The sequence below is a fragment of the Lathamus discolor genome, chromosome 2 (genome assembly GCF_037157495.1).
Source record: "Lathamus discolor isolate bLatDis1 chromosome 2, bLatDis1.hap1, whole genome shotgun sequence".
Classification (NCBI taxonomy): Eukaryota; Metazoa; Chordata; class Aves; order Psittaciformes; family Psittacidae; genus Lathamus; species Lathamus discolor.
In genome coordinates, this window is record NC_088885.1 from 137,537,462 (window position 1) to 137,554,361 (window position 16,900).

Sequence of the window (16,900 nt, forward strand, 5' to 3'; positions counted from 1 at the left end):
AGGATAAGAGGACAGTCAGGCATTTCTAGGGCTTTCTATGGGATCTTTGTCCAGTCTTTTGTTGGGGTACTCTGGGCACCATTCTTCAAGGGCTGAGCCCAGGTGCAGGTCTGGGAGCTGATAATGGAGTCCACCGGCAGCCCCCAACATGGCAGGTGATGAGCCAGAGCCAGGGGCCATCCAGGAGGCCCAACTGATGCAAAATGGGATGAGACCAGGGACACAGCTGTAGACAAGCTACAGCATGCATACAAGAGGTCCATCCAGAAAGCCTGGCTGGAGACCGGCACTCTAGTGGTGCCACTGGCACAGTGACTGATGACCCCAGGCTGAGCTGAAATGGGGTTCTGGGCCATGGACAGGGCTGTGGGGAGGCCCATGGTAGGACAGGGTAGGGTCAGTAAGGCCTGTTAGTGCCCCCAGGCTCCTCTGCTGTCACTCTGGGTAGCACTATGGCCCTAACCAGCAGCAGGACCCAATGGTTACAGTTCTGACTTCATTGTGCAAAATCTTGCATGTTATTCTTACCGCTGAACACCACCCTGCTACATGTTCGTGGTCATGCTTCTGTTTCTCCATCCATAAGAAGGAGGATGGCAGGTCTCATTGGGAAGGTATAGGGCTTAGCTGCTTACTGGAACTTTGCATAATAAAATGCTTTCTAAGCATTGTTAGTTAGTTATTACAGTATTTGTTGCTGATGGAATGTGAAACATCTTGAAGGAGATCCTGGCCCTATTGAGAGAGCAGAAATATCCCTTTCCTTTTCCTAGAACAGAAATTTCAACTCATACAACTGCATGTATCTTCAGGGAACCTCTTCATGCTCTCGTCCTTGATTATATGTCCTTGGAAGATGCTCTATCTGTAAGTTTTTAAACATATTTGTTTTATGCATTAAAACATTTTTTAAAATTCAATGGTGGCATCAGTTTCAAAGCGAAAGGAAAACCCTGATAAACGTACACAACAGCACACACAACAGTGCATGCTTTTTTTTCTGGAGAAAGAGGATGAGAAATACGCATGGTGATTTCACTTGCACTGCTGACGACACAGTTGGAAGGTGCTTAGAAATCATTACAAGGATCTTAAGAGAACAACCTGATAAAACAGAAAAGTGATGCACTAAAGAGCATTAGAGAGATTCCTACTGGCTGCAGCAGACTTCAGATCAGGCAAACACAAATCCGTGTCTTAAATAGAGACTTAGAGGCAATGCTGACAAACACGTAATCTGAGTCTGGACATAGCCAGAGAAAGTAGAGTGCCTAGGTCAGTATTTTATGAATCTTCCTGGCTATGTCTGTGCAAAAGACGCCTTTAAAATAGCAACACTATATATGTTTATAGTTTCTGATTGCAGGGTTATTTCAGTACTCAAGTAACATATTTATTACTGACATATGTCTTCTAGCTTTCCATAAAGCGAGAACTGGATCGCAATATAAAGCTATACATAATGTTAAATAATGTTATTTGGTATTTTATGCATACATAATGTTAAAAATCAGTAGGATTTATAGAACATAACTTTGAATATTGACAATCATCTGATCTGTCTTCAAAGCCATGATGAGCAACTATGGCTGCTGTCTTCCCGACACAAAGCCGTTTAACTGTTCTGTAGAAAAATGCATTAATGAAGACCTCTAAGCCCTTCCAGACAAACTGTTCTGCTATCTGATAGTTCTTATTATTCATCAAACTGCCTAACCTAGATTTCCTTTTGCTGTAACTTAAATCTATTACTTCACTCATTTCCCAGCAGATCTGGAGGAAAGTCTATTGCCTCCTTTTCCTCACCTTTCTGAACAAAAAGACTGAAAGCATCTCCCTGTGCTGCCTTCTTGCTAATCGACCCCAGTTTCTTCCCTGTCAGTCACACTTTCCAGGTGTCTCATCACCCTGTATTCTGTGCAGAATATTCCCCACCGTTTTCCTTGGAACATTTTAGAAGGACTTTGAACTGGACCCTTTCTGCAGAGGCCTTGTGGAGAGTGAGTGGGAGGATTTGTGTGTCAAATACTCTTGTTCCTGCCGTACTGCCCACCACCATGTAGCTGTAAAGATGAGCTCATGGGATGGCACTAAGTCACATTCAGTTTATTCATTTTCATACCCAGACTTCTTTCTGGGGAGTAACTGAGGAATTGTTACCTACTCAGTTATTTCTCCTCTTCTGCAGCAGTCACAAATGTGATGCTCTATGCTTGTTGGTACTGAATTGTGCTCAACTGTCTGAATTCTGCCATAGCTGGTCAAAATCTGTTTAATTTTACCTCCTAAAGTGCTTACAGTTTGGCACTGTATGCAAATTAAAGAAAGGTACAAGTCACGTGTGACTTGAAATACCAAGTTTTTTCAATGGTACTGGAAAACCCTAATAGATACATCTTCCGTGCTGACTGTGAATCCTTGACAACTGTGCTTTCATTACAACTATCCAGCTTGCTGTGCACTCACCTTCCTGCACTTTCAACCAAACCAGGTTTTCAAAGCCCATTTATGAGAATCTCGTAATGTCAAAAGGCTTGCTAAGATGCAAAGAGATGATCAGTACTGCTTTTTCCCTGTCCACAAGGCCTCTGAGCCTGTCGGAAACGGAAAATAAAATTAATTTAATTACAGCTTGTCCTGGACAAGCCCATAGTGACTGCTGGTTATGACCATACCAATTTGAAATACTAAAATGGGATACTACTTGATTGCCTGTTCTTGGTCTTATTTTACCCTTAATTGTCATAATCTAGCTAGAAATTCTTTTGCATGGCCTTCCTGCATTGAAACATAATAAACTGTGCTTGCTCGTTCCCCATCTTGTGAACTCAGTCTATTCTCTACAGTTTTTCAATGACAATTACTAACAGATCTTGTGTCAGCTAAACTTGATGGAATTTGTCTACCAAAAAGCATTTATCTTACCCTTGAAATTCTCTACCCTGTTATGTCTTATAATAGCCCGTGTTCCTACACCTTTCTGTTGCTGTTAGTAATCTGTGATCAGATTGGGATGACTGCAAAGTGAGAACCAAAGCAATGAAAATCCATCTTTCCCAGCATACTCTATTATGCCAGAGAGAGACTCTTCATCAGGGTCTGTAGTTATAGGACAAGGGGTAGTGGGTTCAAACTGAAGTAGGTGAAGTTCAGGTTAGATATAAGGAAGATGTTCTTTACTGTAAGGGTGGTGAGGCACTGGAATGGGTTGCCCAGGGTAGTTGTGAATGCTCCATCCCTGGCAGTGTTCAAGGCCAAGTTGGACAGAGCCTTGGGTGACATGGTTTAGTGTGAGGTGTCCCTGCTCATGGCAGGGGGGTTGGAACTAGATGATCTTAAGGTCTTTTCCAATCCTAACTATTCTATGATTTTGTGATTCTATTATCAGCTTTCTTCTCTCTTTTTTTCTGTTGATCAGTTATCTTCCTAGTTCTGTAGAATAATCTTTTAGCCAGACTGTGTTATTTCACACTGAGCAATCTTCTTTTCTGCAATTAGCCCTCTTTGCTTAAAGCGATATGAGCATTTTGTTGAGATTTGTTTTAAAATATAGCTCTTGGCTACCTCTGTGTTCCTCTCACAGCTGATACTTGACAATCCACTTCTACTGAATCACTTGATACTATATTCTTGTGTTTAATTCACTTATTTCATATCATAGCCAAGGCCTCAACATATGTGATTGCCTGTCTTTGCCATATGACACAGGAGCACGTGCATCAGACATGGGGCTCACATTGCCACCTACTACTGTCCCCGCAAGGCCTCCTCACTTAGCAGCTCGTGTGAATCAGCTCATCACTCATGGCCTCTTAAAATACAGCCTCTTCCATCAAATCAGGTCTTTGATCTTCCTGCAGTTTCACAAGGCTTGTCCCCAATTACAGCTCTGCCATGCTAATAATCCTTGACTACAGCACTCATTTGTAATAATCTCAAAATTATTTGTTTTGATTTATTTTAGTTTTTGCAACAGAACAAACTGAAGTGGATGTGTTAACATGTTTATGATCTGAAAGAGCAGCAGTATCTTTTCTGATGCTGTGGGGAAAATAGGAACAAAAAGGGATAGTCCACATTTTGTTTCATTTTCCTGCCACGGCTTGGGAAATAAATAGGTCCTGTTTACATAAACTCAGAAAAAGTAATTGCAGCGTTAGTTAGATACTGCAGTTGTACAGTTTGAAAATGGCATTTACCATGGTTGGCACGGACTGTGGTGGGTATACGTTGCCCAGAGGTTTTTCATGGATAACTTGCACAACCTGACCCTTTTCCCTTTTTCCTCTCTGTAGATTATCAATTCAGTGGTATTGCTGATTCTGCTGAGTGCCCTGACTGATCCTGACCAGTACCATCTAACCAGTGCTGAATTAGGGGGTGAATTTGAATTTATGGATGATGCCAGTAAGTACAAATTGCCTGAATACTAGCACTCATTGCTTCAGTTTTATGCAACTGTCCTATCATTTAAGTAATTGCTGCCCTGTAATTATTGCTTCACCTTGTTATCTTAAAGATATTTTCATTGTGAAAGATGTATTCATGGCAGGGTTCAAACTCATTACCTGCTAGTTACCTTATCTGCTACCTGTTAGCCGTGTGCTCCTGGCTTGGCAGAGGCCAGCCCTTGACATGGAGATGTTATCCCTGAGCATGATGCAAAAAGCCCCAGGGGGATTTTGCTAGACACAGCATGATATGGAGTCTCTGCACATCCCAGAACCGCATCCTGTAGTGCCTGCACAGGCATAAGAACCCATATTGCTTCTTATGTAACTGGATAAATGTGTTCATTCATGTTGTACATATTTACACACCTCCCATGTACACATGGCAGACTTGCACAAGCCTGTTGTAATAGATGGAAGCATAAATATTAACTGTATGGTCATAAGCATATCAGCAATAACACAGGATGACTTCCTTCTCTCATCAAAGGCCATAATAGAAAATCTACATTATAGTTTCAGGGCAGGCTGAAGTAGGCCATTTATGTCTCCTGAAAAAACCTTCCTATCCTTTGCAAATGTTTCTTTCTTCCATGACTGTCTCAGATTATTTGCCGATGTTTGGTCTGTTGATTTGCTTTAACCATTTAATTTGTATCCAGAAAAGTTCTCCCTCAATGTGATTTTGATATTTTCATTTCGGCTCACAAGATTGTTGCATTCAACATTTCTCACAGTAATCTGAAACAAGGTCTCCCGCTAATTACACTGGTGTCTTCCTGCTCAGAATCACACCCATCCACAGCGAAAGGCTCTAAGTCCTTCAGTAAGAATATCAGTAAGAAAAGGAATGGCCCCACACATGAGAAAAATAATTGCTCCCATAGTGGGTCAGAGCTGCTGCGTATTAGTTAAGGGATGCTTATTTCCACAAGGTCTTTAGTGCAGATATGCCTAATTCAATTTATTAGAGGGCAATTGCTACTTTATTGTGTCTTCATTGAAAAACCACCTACGATTTCCAACTAAAAATCTTTTTATATAACTGGATTTAAGAAAGTAAGGACCATAGCAGATACAGATGGGCTCCTAGCTGATTCTGACATATTAAAACTGACTGCCTTGTCCTAATTCTCAGAGATTAACCTTGGTAATGACTATCTGTCAGTGTGGTTTTATATAGCCGACATCAGAGGCCTGCCAGTGCCCAAGGCTTTAAAATTGTAATTCTGTTTTGTAATGCAATAGCTGTCAGATTGAGTACATTGGGGATTTCCAGCTACACTTGAAAACTGTATTTTCTATATTATTTTTTATCGAGGCCTCTGAAGCGAACCCCGCAAGACTAAAAGGATGGCTTGTGGGCCAAGTGACCTCATTTCTATTTGGTAAAGAGAACATTTCACAGGCGGTTAAATTACAAATGAACGTTTGAATTAATGTCTCCTTTTATTTTTTGACTCCCCCTGGTTTAATGCCTTACGGAGTAAAAGCAGCTAAATCAAGCGACTGGCTTTTATAGTTACTGGAAATAGCTGTCAGGAGATAATTTTGTTCTTTTCTTCTTCAAGTATAACTATATTTGCTCAAATCTGCCGAAATGCTTTCTGATAAAACAACAAACTTCCACTGGCCTACTTTTATTGGTCTTTTTTCCAAGAGTTTCCCAGGTTAGCTGCATGTGCTGAAATTCTTAGATGTGAAACCATGTGTATGAAATACAGGAAGATACGTCTATTTTTATGATAATGAAGGTCCCCAAATTGTTATCTATAGGTACTTGTGCTGACAAATAATGATGGAAATATTAGTAACCATTATTACTAATTTTGATGCTCCTATCAACAGCAAGCAAAAAATGATTACAATTGGCTGTGAAATTGTCACTCCCTTTCCCTCCCTCCTCAAGCAGGCTCCTTCATAACAGAGCTGAAAATATGATCTGAATATAAACTTATCAGCTGAGTCACAGTAGTGGAATTACAGCTGACTTGAAGCTTATGACAGATTTGACTTCCAAGAAACCAGGATTCCCCCAGTATTTGTATTCAGATTTATTTCTGGCTGTGCTCAGGCATGGTTTATGGAGAACAGTCAATTTTCTGTTCCAGCAGCGGGAAAAACTCCTGCCATGCATAGAGCCAGAGCCAGTGTAGTGCAAACTGCTTGAAAATGCCAGCACAGCACCAGTTCTGCTAGGCTGCTCAGCCTAAATTCCAGGATTTAGCATGGTTCCCAGTATGTTACCAGAGGCTCCAAAATACCTGTTTGATCAAGGAGAGAAGGAATTTACCTGAGCACTTTGAAAAAGCCGTAGGTTATAGCTTTTCCCCTCTACTTTAGAAAAAGAAACAAGTTAGGAGGGAGAAGTCTGCCAAGACCTGCCATGTGGCAGATGGAGGTACTGGAAGACACCAGTGTATGCGGTTTGGCTGGCTCTCTGAGATGTACATCTAGGAGCCAGGGAAAACGCTGGGCTTCCTCCTGTTCTGTGTATTCAGCTAAGCCCATTTAGTCTCATCTTTCTTTTTATTATTTCCTTAGGGCCTGAGGGAGTTTATGAGCTAGAAGCTGGACTAGGAAGAAATAGAAATGTCTGAGCTGCCCATTGTAATACTGCTGCTATTAAAAGACTAGTAATCTCTGGTTAGGAGATGGAAGAGCCCTATAAATTGTTTTGACTCCTCAGAGGGTTTCACCTGAACCTCCTGCTCAGCTTCTCCGGCTCCTGACATGTCAACAGCCAAAAAAAGCAGTGAATGTTCCTTAGTTATACTTACTGCCGTCACAGTTTCACAGATGTGTGTGATACTTCATAAGCCATATGAAAAGGACTAAAATCCTACGTGTGCCCTATCCTATGTGTGCCCTATAGAAACCGAGGGGAACTTTGACACTGATGACAGCAACTCAGGCCAAAATCCACCTGTGTCCCTGCTCTGGGGCAGGCAGATGAGACAAGCAGAGGTTGCAGGGCAAGGTAATGCGATGGTCTCTCTGCTGAATATGACACGCATCCAGAGCTTGAAAAGATTAATCGAAGCAGTTAAATTTAATAAGGAAACCTACAGACAGCAGGCTTGGACTTATGTTGGGGGTTAAATGGAAGTGGTAGAGGAGGTACCCTTCCTGCCCCAATCCATCACCACCACCCAGGTAGCATGAGCCCTCTGTCACACACAGGGAGGGGGAAAAAACTAGTTTCCTGCTCCAGTATAGCACATTCAGGGCTGCATCTTCCTCTCTAGCTGTATCCCCTGGAGTAAACGAGCTGGGCTCAAAGGTGCAGCAAACTCTTCCCTTCTCATCAGCCTCCTTCCTTTGCTGGAGAGAAAACGCCACCGCCACACGGGTTGTGACCCAGGAGGCTGCAGGGTGGCTGGCAGCAGCGGGACTGAGCTTGCACAAGCAGTCTGGAGGAGAATGAGGCAGTAATCCTTAGCCGGCAGTAAGGAGGCCAGGCTGCTGGATAAATAAGGCTAGAAGGGTGGGCAAGACTGCCTGAGGATTGTAGGCTGGTGATCAGCAGCTTTCTAGCTCCTGCTGTTGGAGCTGTGAGCCAGTGATTAACTCCAGGGCTGGGGCAGCTGATGAGCTGGAGGATTCGAGGTCTCCATCACTCCACACAGGTCCTGGCTCAGGGACTGGCCTCGCTGGCTGCTCCTCTCTGTCCCCACAGCACCCACCACCAGCCTTCTCTAGACAAGGAGAGGGTAAGGTAAGGAAATGCTTGTGAGATGGGTTCGAGGGAGCTCCAGTTGCAGAGCTTGCTGTGCACACAAGCACCCCATGGCAGGAGCTCTGCGCAGCCCCAGTGTGGTAGGAAGGATCTCACTGCAAGGTATAAAAGTAAAAAAAAAACCCAAATGTTTTCTTTAGACCCAAGCAGAAAACTCAAAAACTGTCTAGGACAAGAGGCTGTATAACCATTGCAGTGGTCCAAGTACAGCCCCTCTAGCCATAAGTGCAACAGAAAGTACAGCATGGCTAGAAATCACACACCTCTGTTAGCTTCTCATTTAATGTGCTACATATCTAGCTTTGTTCTGATTAATTGAAGCTGACACAACTCAAAAATCCAATGAAGCCTTAAATGAGAAAGAACCAGCTTAAGCCAACTAGGACTTGGCACAGTGGAGAACAGTGAAAGGGACAGTGGGGATGGGGAACATGAATATGTCAGACCAGAGCCTCAATGTCAAGTTTATTGCAGTTTGCTAGGCATTGGCTCTGAACCAGTACTGCTGCAGTCATGAGCAGGGTGAGGCCTGTGACTGCTGCATCTGCTGCAAATGACAATGGCAGCAGCTTGGATACAGTGAATAGGTGGCTGGGATTAAGAAGGGACAGAATAAATACATGAGCAGTGCCTTCAAACTGGTGGTTAGAATGAAAATATTGATCCAAAGAGCCTCTTTTACAATAGGTTCAGTTGAGGTTGGTGGCTACGAGCAGCTATTTCCACTTCTCTCCTTTTCTTTCATTACCACAATTGTACTCGGTCTGTTCAAAATCATTTTGATTTCACAGGATGTATGTGGGTAACCAGAGTAAAAGACCACACAGTTATGTGAAGAGGCTTCAGTACTTTTTATTGATACAGGTTTCTTTTGTGGGTGCTTCTTCCTCTTGAGGGCAGAATTTAGATCACCTCTAACAAGCACAGCATCTCCTTATAGCTCCTAAAAAGATGGAGGCTGGTTATGGCAATGCAGCTCAGATGCCTGTGCTGGATTGTCTGGATTATCTACACAGTCAAAGAGGAGAAGGAGGTGCCAGTGAAGAGCAATTTGGTGTGAAGAGCATTTTGGGATACACTGAGTTGTCATCCCCTCCTGAATTACGAGCAGGGAGCCCAGCTGCCTCTTAATGGCATTTCCAAGCACCCACAAGCCAAGCTGCATAAAGCCACCAGGTAGGAAACTGGGTGCAGGGGTGTAGCTAACCTCAGCACTGAGTGCTGATGCCTCTCCTGGGTGAGACCTGCTACTTTTGACCATGAGACAAATATTCAAGCAAGGTCATCTGGACTTCAGGTCCTCATCAGACTACAGTGATTTAAATGTGCTCTTCCAAGCGCCCAAGAAAGGGGCCCCATCCATTAAATTTTTCTGCTCTTATTTCTGCCAGCTCCACAAGTCTCAGGATCCTCTGTGCGTCAAGGGCCAGCAGAAATCTGGCTTAGTGCTGGTAGAAGCTGTAGGATAGAGCAAGGTTTGTGTACCCTCAGGCAGAGGGGGATCAAAGTCTATCTCCTTTGCTTTTCTACATGCCTGATTGTACTGGTAGGCTGGAAAAAATGACAGACAGGACTTAGGGTCTAACCCTCCTCTTCAGCCATGAGCTGGTGAACCTGCACTGCTGCCTGGTAGTGGTAGGTCCACAGCTACCAGATCCGGGCATTCGTTTGGACTTTGATGAAGGCTTCAGGGCACCTGCTCAGGATCTCATTTTGATGTAGCCAGGGAAGTGGAGGGACTGTCCCATGCTGTGGGATGCTCCTCATCATGTGCTGGAGTTGGATGTTGTGTCAACTCTGTTATCAAATGGAGGCATCTTCACACTTTGAATGCCTCCAAAGTCAGGCAGTGATGGGTAGTGAACAGCCTGAACATTGTCAGGTATTTGTGTGTCTCAAGTCCACCACAGGTCTCAGAAGGCAGGTGGTTTAAATGCACCTGGTGACAGCAGTGTGAACAGCAGGTTCCTCACAGATATCAGGAGAGGTGGGATCTCCAAAGTGATGTCCTGTATACCTCAAATCCTCTCTCCTCTGTGCACTGTCTTAGCCTCAGAAAAGTAGTTGCAATATGCAGTTGCGCTCCCAAGCTCACTATAAGGTTGGACTCGGAAATATACTTTCGGTATCCTGGCTATGGCCTGTAATAATGATATCAGTGATATATGAAAAGATAAAACATACTCAATTTTTTTCACTCAGTATCTCCTTCCATCAGTTTGTGGCTTAGGAACTTCCTATATCTAATGAAAAGTTCATTGAAAGCTGAGCAGCAATAGAAGAAAAAAATAGAGTCCTGTAATTACTCCAGCCAAAACCTTAAAGAATATTTTCCTTCCTCTACTACTTCACCTTTCCTGACAGTTGCACATCTTCATTAATAAACTATATCTCTGTAGTATTCTTGGTTGAAACAGAAATTTCCAAGATGTTATTTCTGCTCTAAGATGCCTCTACCTGCCAGTTTTGCTTTTAAAAATTCATTTCTCCTTTTCCAGAGTTCTTAGAGATACGTGAGCAAAGATACACAGCAGCTTTAGTGCAAAACCAGTCGGTAGCGTAGGAAAGCAGACACTTTCTGGCTACAGATGTCGTCATCACCAGCGAAATAGTTTTCTTGTCAAGACTGCTGCTGATTTTTTTTTTAGATCCTCAGAAAAAACAAACCATTCGTGGCATCTCCACAACCTCAGGGAGGCCGCAGAGTCTTGCACAGTGTAATCACTGTCTGTGCTTCTCGTAAGAGCCACAGATTTCCTCCAGCAATGGCTGAATATGCACCTGACTCCCATCTCCACCCGCTTTCCACCCTGCTCTTTGAGATGCTCTGCATCAGGTAGAGGGCAAAATAACTGAACCAAGCTCTGAATTTATCTGCAATCATTTTGATGTGTTTCTCTTCCAGATATGTGCATTGCCACAGCAATTTCTCTTCTTATGATTCTGATCTGTGCAATGGCTACATATGGCGCATATAAGGTAATTCATTATGTTTGATGAAGACATGAATCAAGTAAAACCCTGCAGAAACAAAATTAAGAAAATTGCTTTCTAATGATGCCTTCTTAGTTGTTTAGCTCAAAACTGAGAGGGGAAAAAAAAGTTGAAGAGGCAGCAGAACTGATTGATTAGATTGATGGTATCCCAGGGACCTGTGCTGCAGGCAGGAAGAGTGCCCAGTTGGGCTGAGTGTCTGCAGTTTCAAATATCAGTAAGCTCTAGGCAAAATGGGAATTCAGAGAACTGAATCTTGTACCTACCAAAGTTAAGGGATTGTTTTCCCCATTCACCTGCCAAGCCTGTGCTTTGTCCCAGTATTATTCCTATTGATTATGGGAGAAAAGTATCATGCGGTTTCTAAATATCCTAGTATAATGAGTTGTGGGCTCACACCACACATATTACTGCAGTTAAGCAGCCAAACTGGCTTGGCCAACCTTTTTGGCTGACTACCCTATTTCTTTTAGCTGATCTAACACTGCATTGTGTCAAATATTCCTTACAGTTTAGTGCAGAAAGACATACATCCTTCTGTTTTAACTTGTGGCTGGTTTTGTTTTATTTCCTTTTCAGCAACATGCAGCTTGGATCATCCCTTTCTTCTGTTACCAGATCTTTGACTTTGCTCTCAACACGTTGGTTGCCATCAGTGTACTCGTCTATCCCAGCACAATTCAGGACTACCTCCGCCAGCTGGTAAATCACTCTGTTCACAAGCCTTTAAGGTGGGGAGAGAGGGGGGAGAAATGTGCAAGGTGCACTGTTTGTCCTCTATTTCTAGCCCATGATTTGCTGTTGACTTACTATGCAGTCCTTGAAAGTCCTCTCGGTTTTTGCTAGTGTGTTCAAGATCCCTTGCAAGGTTACATTACTAACTTATTACAATATTTGTGCAGAGCTCTGGAGTTCTGCAATATCATGGAAGCTCTCAACACCACTTCGTTTAGAATGAGACTCATATTGCAAGACATAGATAATAAATAATTGCTTTTGGAGTCAGAGTTATTGTGTTCCGATACATGGCTTATTTTTGGTACTATTTCAAGGATTTGCTCCTTTTAATTTGTTTTGTGGTTTTAATGCAGATTTCATTAGGCAGGAGTTCAATTCAATGTAGGTTTGGGTTTGCAAAAAATATGTTTGGATCTTGTCTTAGGGACAACCAGAGGCTCCCTTCTTGCTGTGGTCTGCTTTGGCCAAACATCCATAGCCATTGTGTAGACTTACAGGATATGATTATAATCACCTAAAGGAAAGACAAGAGCCCATGACCCTCTGTCTCATCACAGAATCACATGCCATGTGCAGCAGGGTTCAGGTGGAGTCGCAGGTCTCTCAAGAAGCCAACATGGCAGCTGTCTCTGAAAATCTGCCTTGAGAACCTGAATACAGATTATCTCGGCTGTGAACTTTGTTATATAGATGGAAAACTAGTTAGGGCAGTATAAAAGGTGTTCCACAGGAGCTCCCCAGGGCTCAGTATTGGGACCAGTTCTATCAATATCTTTATCAATGATCTGGACAAGGAGACAGGTTGCACACTCAGTAAGTTTGCAGCTGACACCAAGCTGGGCAGGAGTGGGCTTGAGGGTAGGAAGGCTCTACAGAGGTATCTGGACAGGCTGGCTGGCTGGGCTGTGGCCAATTGTATGAGGTTCAACAAGGCAAAGTGCTGGGTCCTGCACTTGGGCCACAACAACCCCATGCAATGCTACAGGCTTGGGGAAGAGTGACTGGAAAGCTGCTCAGTGGAAAAGGACCTTCAGGTGCTGATTGACAGAGCTGAACATGACCCACCAGTGTGCCCAGGTGGCCAAGAAGGCCAATGGCATCCTGGCCTGTATTAGCAATAGTGTGGCAGCAGGGCCAGGGAAGTGATTGTCACCTTGTACTCAGCACTGGTGAGGCTGCATCTGGGCCCCTCACTAAAAGACAGACATTGAGGTGCTGGAGCGGGTCCAGAGAAGGGCAACAAAAGCTGGTGGTGGGTCAAGAACACAAGTGTTATGAGGAATTGCTGAGGGAACTGGGGTTGTTTAGCCTGAGAAAAGGAGGCTCAGGAGGGACCTTATCGCTCTCTACAACTGCCTGAAAGGAAGTTGTAGTGAGGTGAGTGTTGGTCTCTTTTCCCAATTAACAAATGACAGGACAAGAGGAAATGGCATCAAGTTGTGCCATGGGAGATTTAGCTTTGGTACTGGGAAAAATTTCTTCACCGGAAGGGCTGTCAAACACTGGAACAGGCTGCATCTGGTGGAGTCACCATCCCTGGAGGTATTTAAAAGATGTGTAGATGTGGCACTTACTTAGGAACATGGTTTAGTGGTGGACTTGGCAGTACTAGGTTAGCGGTTGGACTCAACGATCTTAAAGGTCTTTCTAACCTAAATAATTCTGTGATTCTATGAATAACAGATAACAAGAAACAGCAAGCAGATAAGTAGCCACACAAATCTGCTGTAAGAGGCAATGTGTCAAGCCAGAGAGAGCTGGGATGTGTCAGAGGCCTGTTATCCTTCACCTCATTTAACACTCACCTGCATTCACAGATGCTGGTACACTGGAAGAGCAGCAGAGGAATAATTCAAAAGGTTCTCAGCGGAAAAGAGCAAATTATGGCATCTTGTCAAGTGCTTCAAACTGGCACTGCCACTGGCTGGAGCCCTTCTGCGCATCCTTTGCCTGCAGTTCCTTGCTTCTGCATCAGTGCCAGCCCTGCTCCTGTGGCAGCACAAGTGTCTGTTTGGCTGCAGGAATTCTCCCCTCTTCAGAGCAGGAGTTGTAACCAGGTTTTACTCAGTCTTGGTCACTGTGGGACAACATGAGGGGTGCAGGAGCAGGCTGAGAGCTGCGCACCAAAAAGCCCCTGCTCTTCTGCTGAAAACCTAGTGCCACATCTAGAGCTGGCTCACTAGAAGGGCAGAAAGCAGCTGATTCTCCTGAAATGTCTGCTAAACATCACTGCCGTTCCTGCAGATAGAAGAAATAATAGGCCCTTCTGTAACAGGCCTTGGAAGGTATTTGGAACAGTTCAGCAGAGCACAGCGTGAGCCACGTTGCTGCTCTGGAGCATTAAAATCTCTGGTTGCACAAATCTCTGTCTTGCTGTTGTAAATCATTTTCTGGACTGGTAATGAAATGCCGCAAGACTTCAGGAGTGCTAAACTGTCAGTGCTCAAAAGGGCAAGGGGGATTTCCAGGATAATTATAGGCTGATTAGCCTGACATTGCTACCAAGCAGAATAGTAACAGGAGGGCTGAGAGGAAAGTCAATTGGTAGAGGATTAGACCGGAGGAATATGATTAATGGTTGCCAACATGGTTTCACGGAAAATCAGTCCTGCAGGCAAACTCATTTTCTCTCACTGACAGGATTAGTCTTCATCAATAAAGATGGGCAGGGGCATAATAGACTTCTGTAAGACATTTGACATTGCAGCATGATGTTCAAAGCAACAATAAAACACTAGATCGATAAAGGATGTATCAGATTCATTAGGAAAGTTTAGCTGGCAGACTGCAATGGGTTATGGTCAAGCTGACCATCTGCCAAAGAGTTGCTATTTTGGGTAGAGGAAGGTCTCCAGGAATCGGCAGTAGATTTCATGCTCTTCCTGACTTCCATTAATAAAGTTGATACCAAACAGGCAGTTCACAAAGGCTAACGTCAGCCCTGGGAGAGCTTCCCCAGGCTCACTGTCCAGAGCAATCGAATTCTCTAGCTGGTGATTGCAAGCAGGAGCCTAATCTAACTGTTCTGCGTCATCCTCTGAAAGACCCTATCCCTGCATTGCCCAAAGTGAGCACGTTGGCATTTCACAGAGGCTGTACTTGTGACTTTTCCCAGCAAAATCACTTCTAATATGACTCGTGGCTGGCACAGAGAGTAATGACGAAGTAAATAACGGTAAGGACAGAGCCATTAATCAGTGAATTAGAGTGACTGAGAGCCTGAGTTCAGTCACTAATGGCTGCTACACTGCTAAAAGCAGTGAAATATGAAAACATGAGGAATACAGATGAGCATACTATGGCAACTGTACCTGGGATGCAGTGACCCTGTAAGTAGTCTAGGGAACTAAGTGTCAAAACAAGTATACCCGGGTTTTTTTTTTTTTTTTGCTGTTTGCAGAAACCATTCATAGTATTTGTGGACAGATAAAAAACAGCAATTAATAGTAGTAGAGAGGAGACTTCCTTTCTCGCTTGGTGACATAGGTTTCATCTGTCTGTTTATGGTGCCTGTTCGCAAAACAATGCTGAGAAGTTAGAGAACATTTAGAAAAGTTCCTCCAAAAACTATAAAATCTGGGTGCATTGAAGTATGATGAGAGACAGTCAGCTTTTCCTGCTTCCTTTACTGAGAAAGGTGACCAAGAGGTGGTGCCATTAGGGTTTTCATATGCAGAATAATGAGGCATTAAAAGGCTGTTTAAATTAGATGTGAGGCACAGTGAGTAGCTAAAAGCTAGTCCAAATTAAGTTCATTTAGAAACAAGAAGTCGTTTCTATTTTACCATTTTACCAGTGGAGATTAGTGACTGGCAAAAATTCACAAGAGCTGTAATGAAATTTGTACAGTTAACGTCTCCTGTTAACAAAGTTCTGAAGCTGTTCTGCATCTGCTTTGAAGCTGTTTATGCCTCCTGTGTCTTAGCTGTGGTCCCAAGCACAAGCAGCTCAGCAGGAACCCCTCATACCCTTACCTGGAAGGGGCACATCAGTTGGCAGAAGGTTGTTGTGTTTGGTTCAGAGCAAATACACTGTGTCTGAGGGGGAAAAGCAAAAGGGAGAGAAGATCACATCCACCGGTATCAGATACTCACACATACAATGAGATGAAGCTAAAACCAAGCTTTTCAAACTTTTAGCAGTGATGCTGCCATTGTAGTCCTAGCACTCAAACATTGTTAAAAGAACAGGCTTGTACCCATGGACTTGTTTCCCTACCTTTTAATAATGCTTATGGTAGATAAGTTTGTCATCTGAAACACTATGTTTAGAGCAAGATTGCAGTCAATACCCTTGTACCCATAGGTGAGACCTGAGTCATGCCAGTTGGGTGTGATCCCTCCTGATGATTTATAAATAAGCCCTAGAGTCATCTTGGCCTCACCCCCTTTGCAGAGGTCTGCCAAGGCAGGCAGAAAACAAGGGTTGTATTTCTTCCTGGCATTCGTACAGTTTTTGTTCCTCTAAAACTGCTTTGAATTTGGTGCATTATATTTTAGGGAGCACAGCTCCATAAGGAAGATGAAAAATCCTGATAGTTCTTCAAATCCATTATTGAATATCTGGAAGAAGGTATGCATTATGTGATAGAATATATTTGGCAGTCTTAGAAGAACATTTCTTTCTTGCTCAAAGGTGAAAACCCTTCAACAGTTGTCTTTAAAATGTCTTCAACAGTTTCTACTTCCCTATGTTAGTGTTTGGGATTATGTTATCTATTCACTTTGGTGCACATCTAGATTTCAGTCTACGAGTGATGAGTTACAAGCTGCTGTCAAACCCTCCATATACTTTTAGCAAGATGATAAATAAGTACCTATCAGTAGGTGAGGCAGAGCCCTAGCTGAAAATGTTGCAATTGTAAAATACAGAACATCGTGTTCACAGGGTATTTGGTAATGTCAGCCTATACTGGCTGCTGATTTCAGAGGCACAACTGTCTTTGGAAACTTTTTGTTGCCTTTTAATACCCAATTGA

General features: G+C 43.3%; 1 protein-coding gene across 9 annotated transcripts in view; it reads left to right on the forward strand.

The window, feature by feature from the left end:
* LAPTM4B (lysosomal protein transmembrane 4 beta) overlaps nucleotides 1-16,900 on the forward strand; it is a 73,558-nt gene that overhangs the window by 20,775 nt on the left and 35,883 nt on the right. For 5 of the 9 annotated variants that reach the window (XM_065668662.1, XM_065668663.1, XM_065668664.1 and 2 more), the window contains 4 exons: nucleotides 4,296-4,407; nucleotides 11,096-11,169; nucleotides 11,764-11,886; nucleotides 13,740-14,284. In XM_065668662.1, the coding sequence (XP_065524734.1) occupies nucleotides 4,296-4,407; nucleotides 11,096-11,169; nucleotides 11,764-11,886; nucleotides 13,740-14,015 (585 nt within the window). In that variant the 3' untranslated portion in view covers nucleotides 14,016-14,284. Of the gene's footprint in view, nucleotides 1-773; nucleotides 868-4,295; nucleotides 4,408-11,095; nucleotides 11,170-11,763; nucleotides 11,887-13,739; nucleotides 14,285-16,900 lie in introns of those variants that run through there. The other 4 variants (XM_065668660.1, XM_065668668.1, XM_065668661.1 and 1 more) reach the window with 3 other exon arrangements.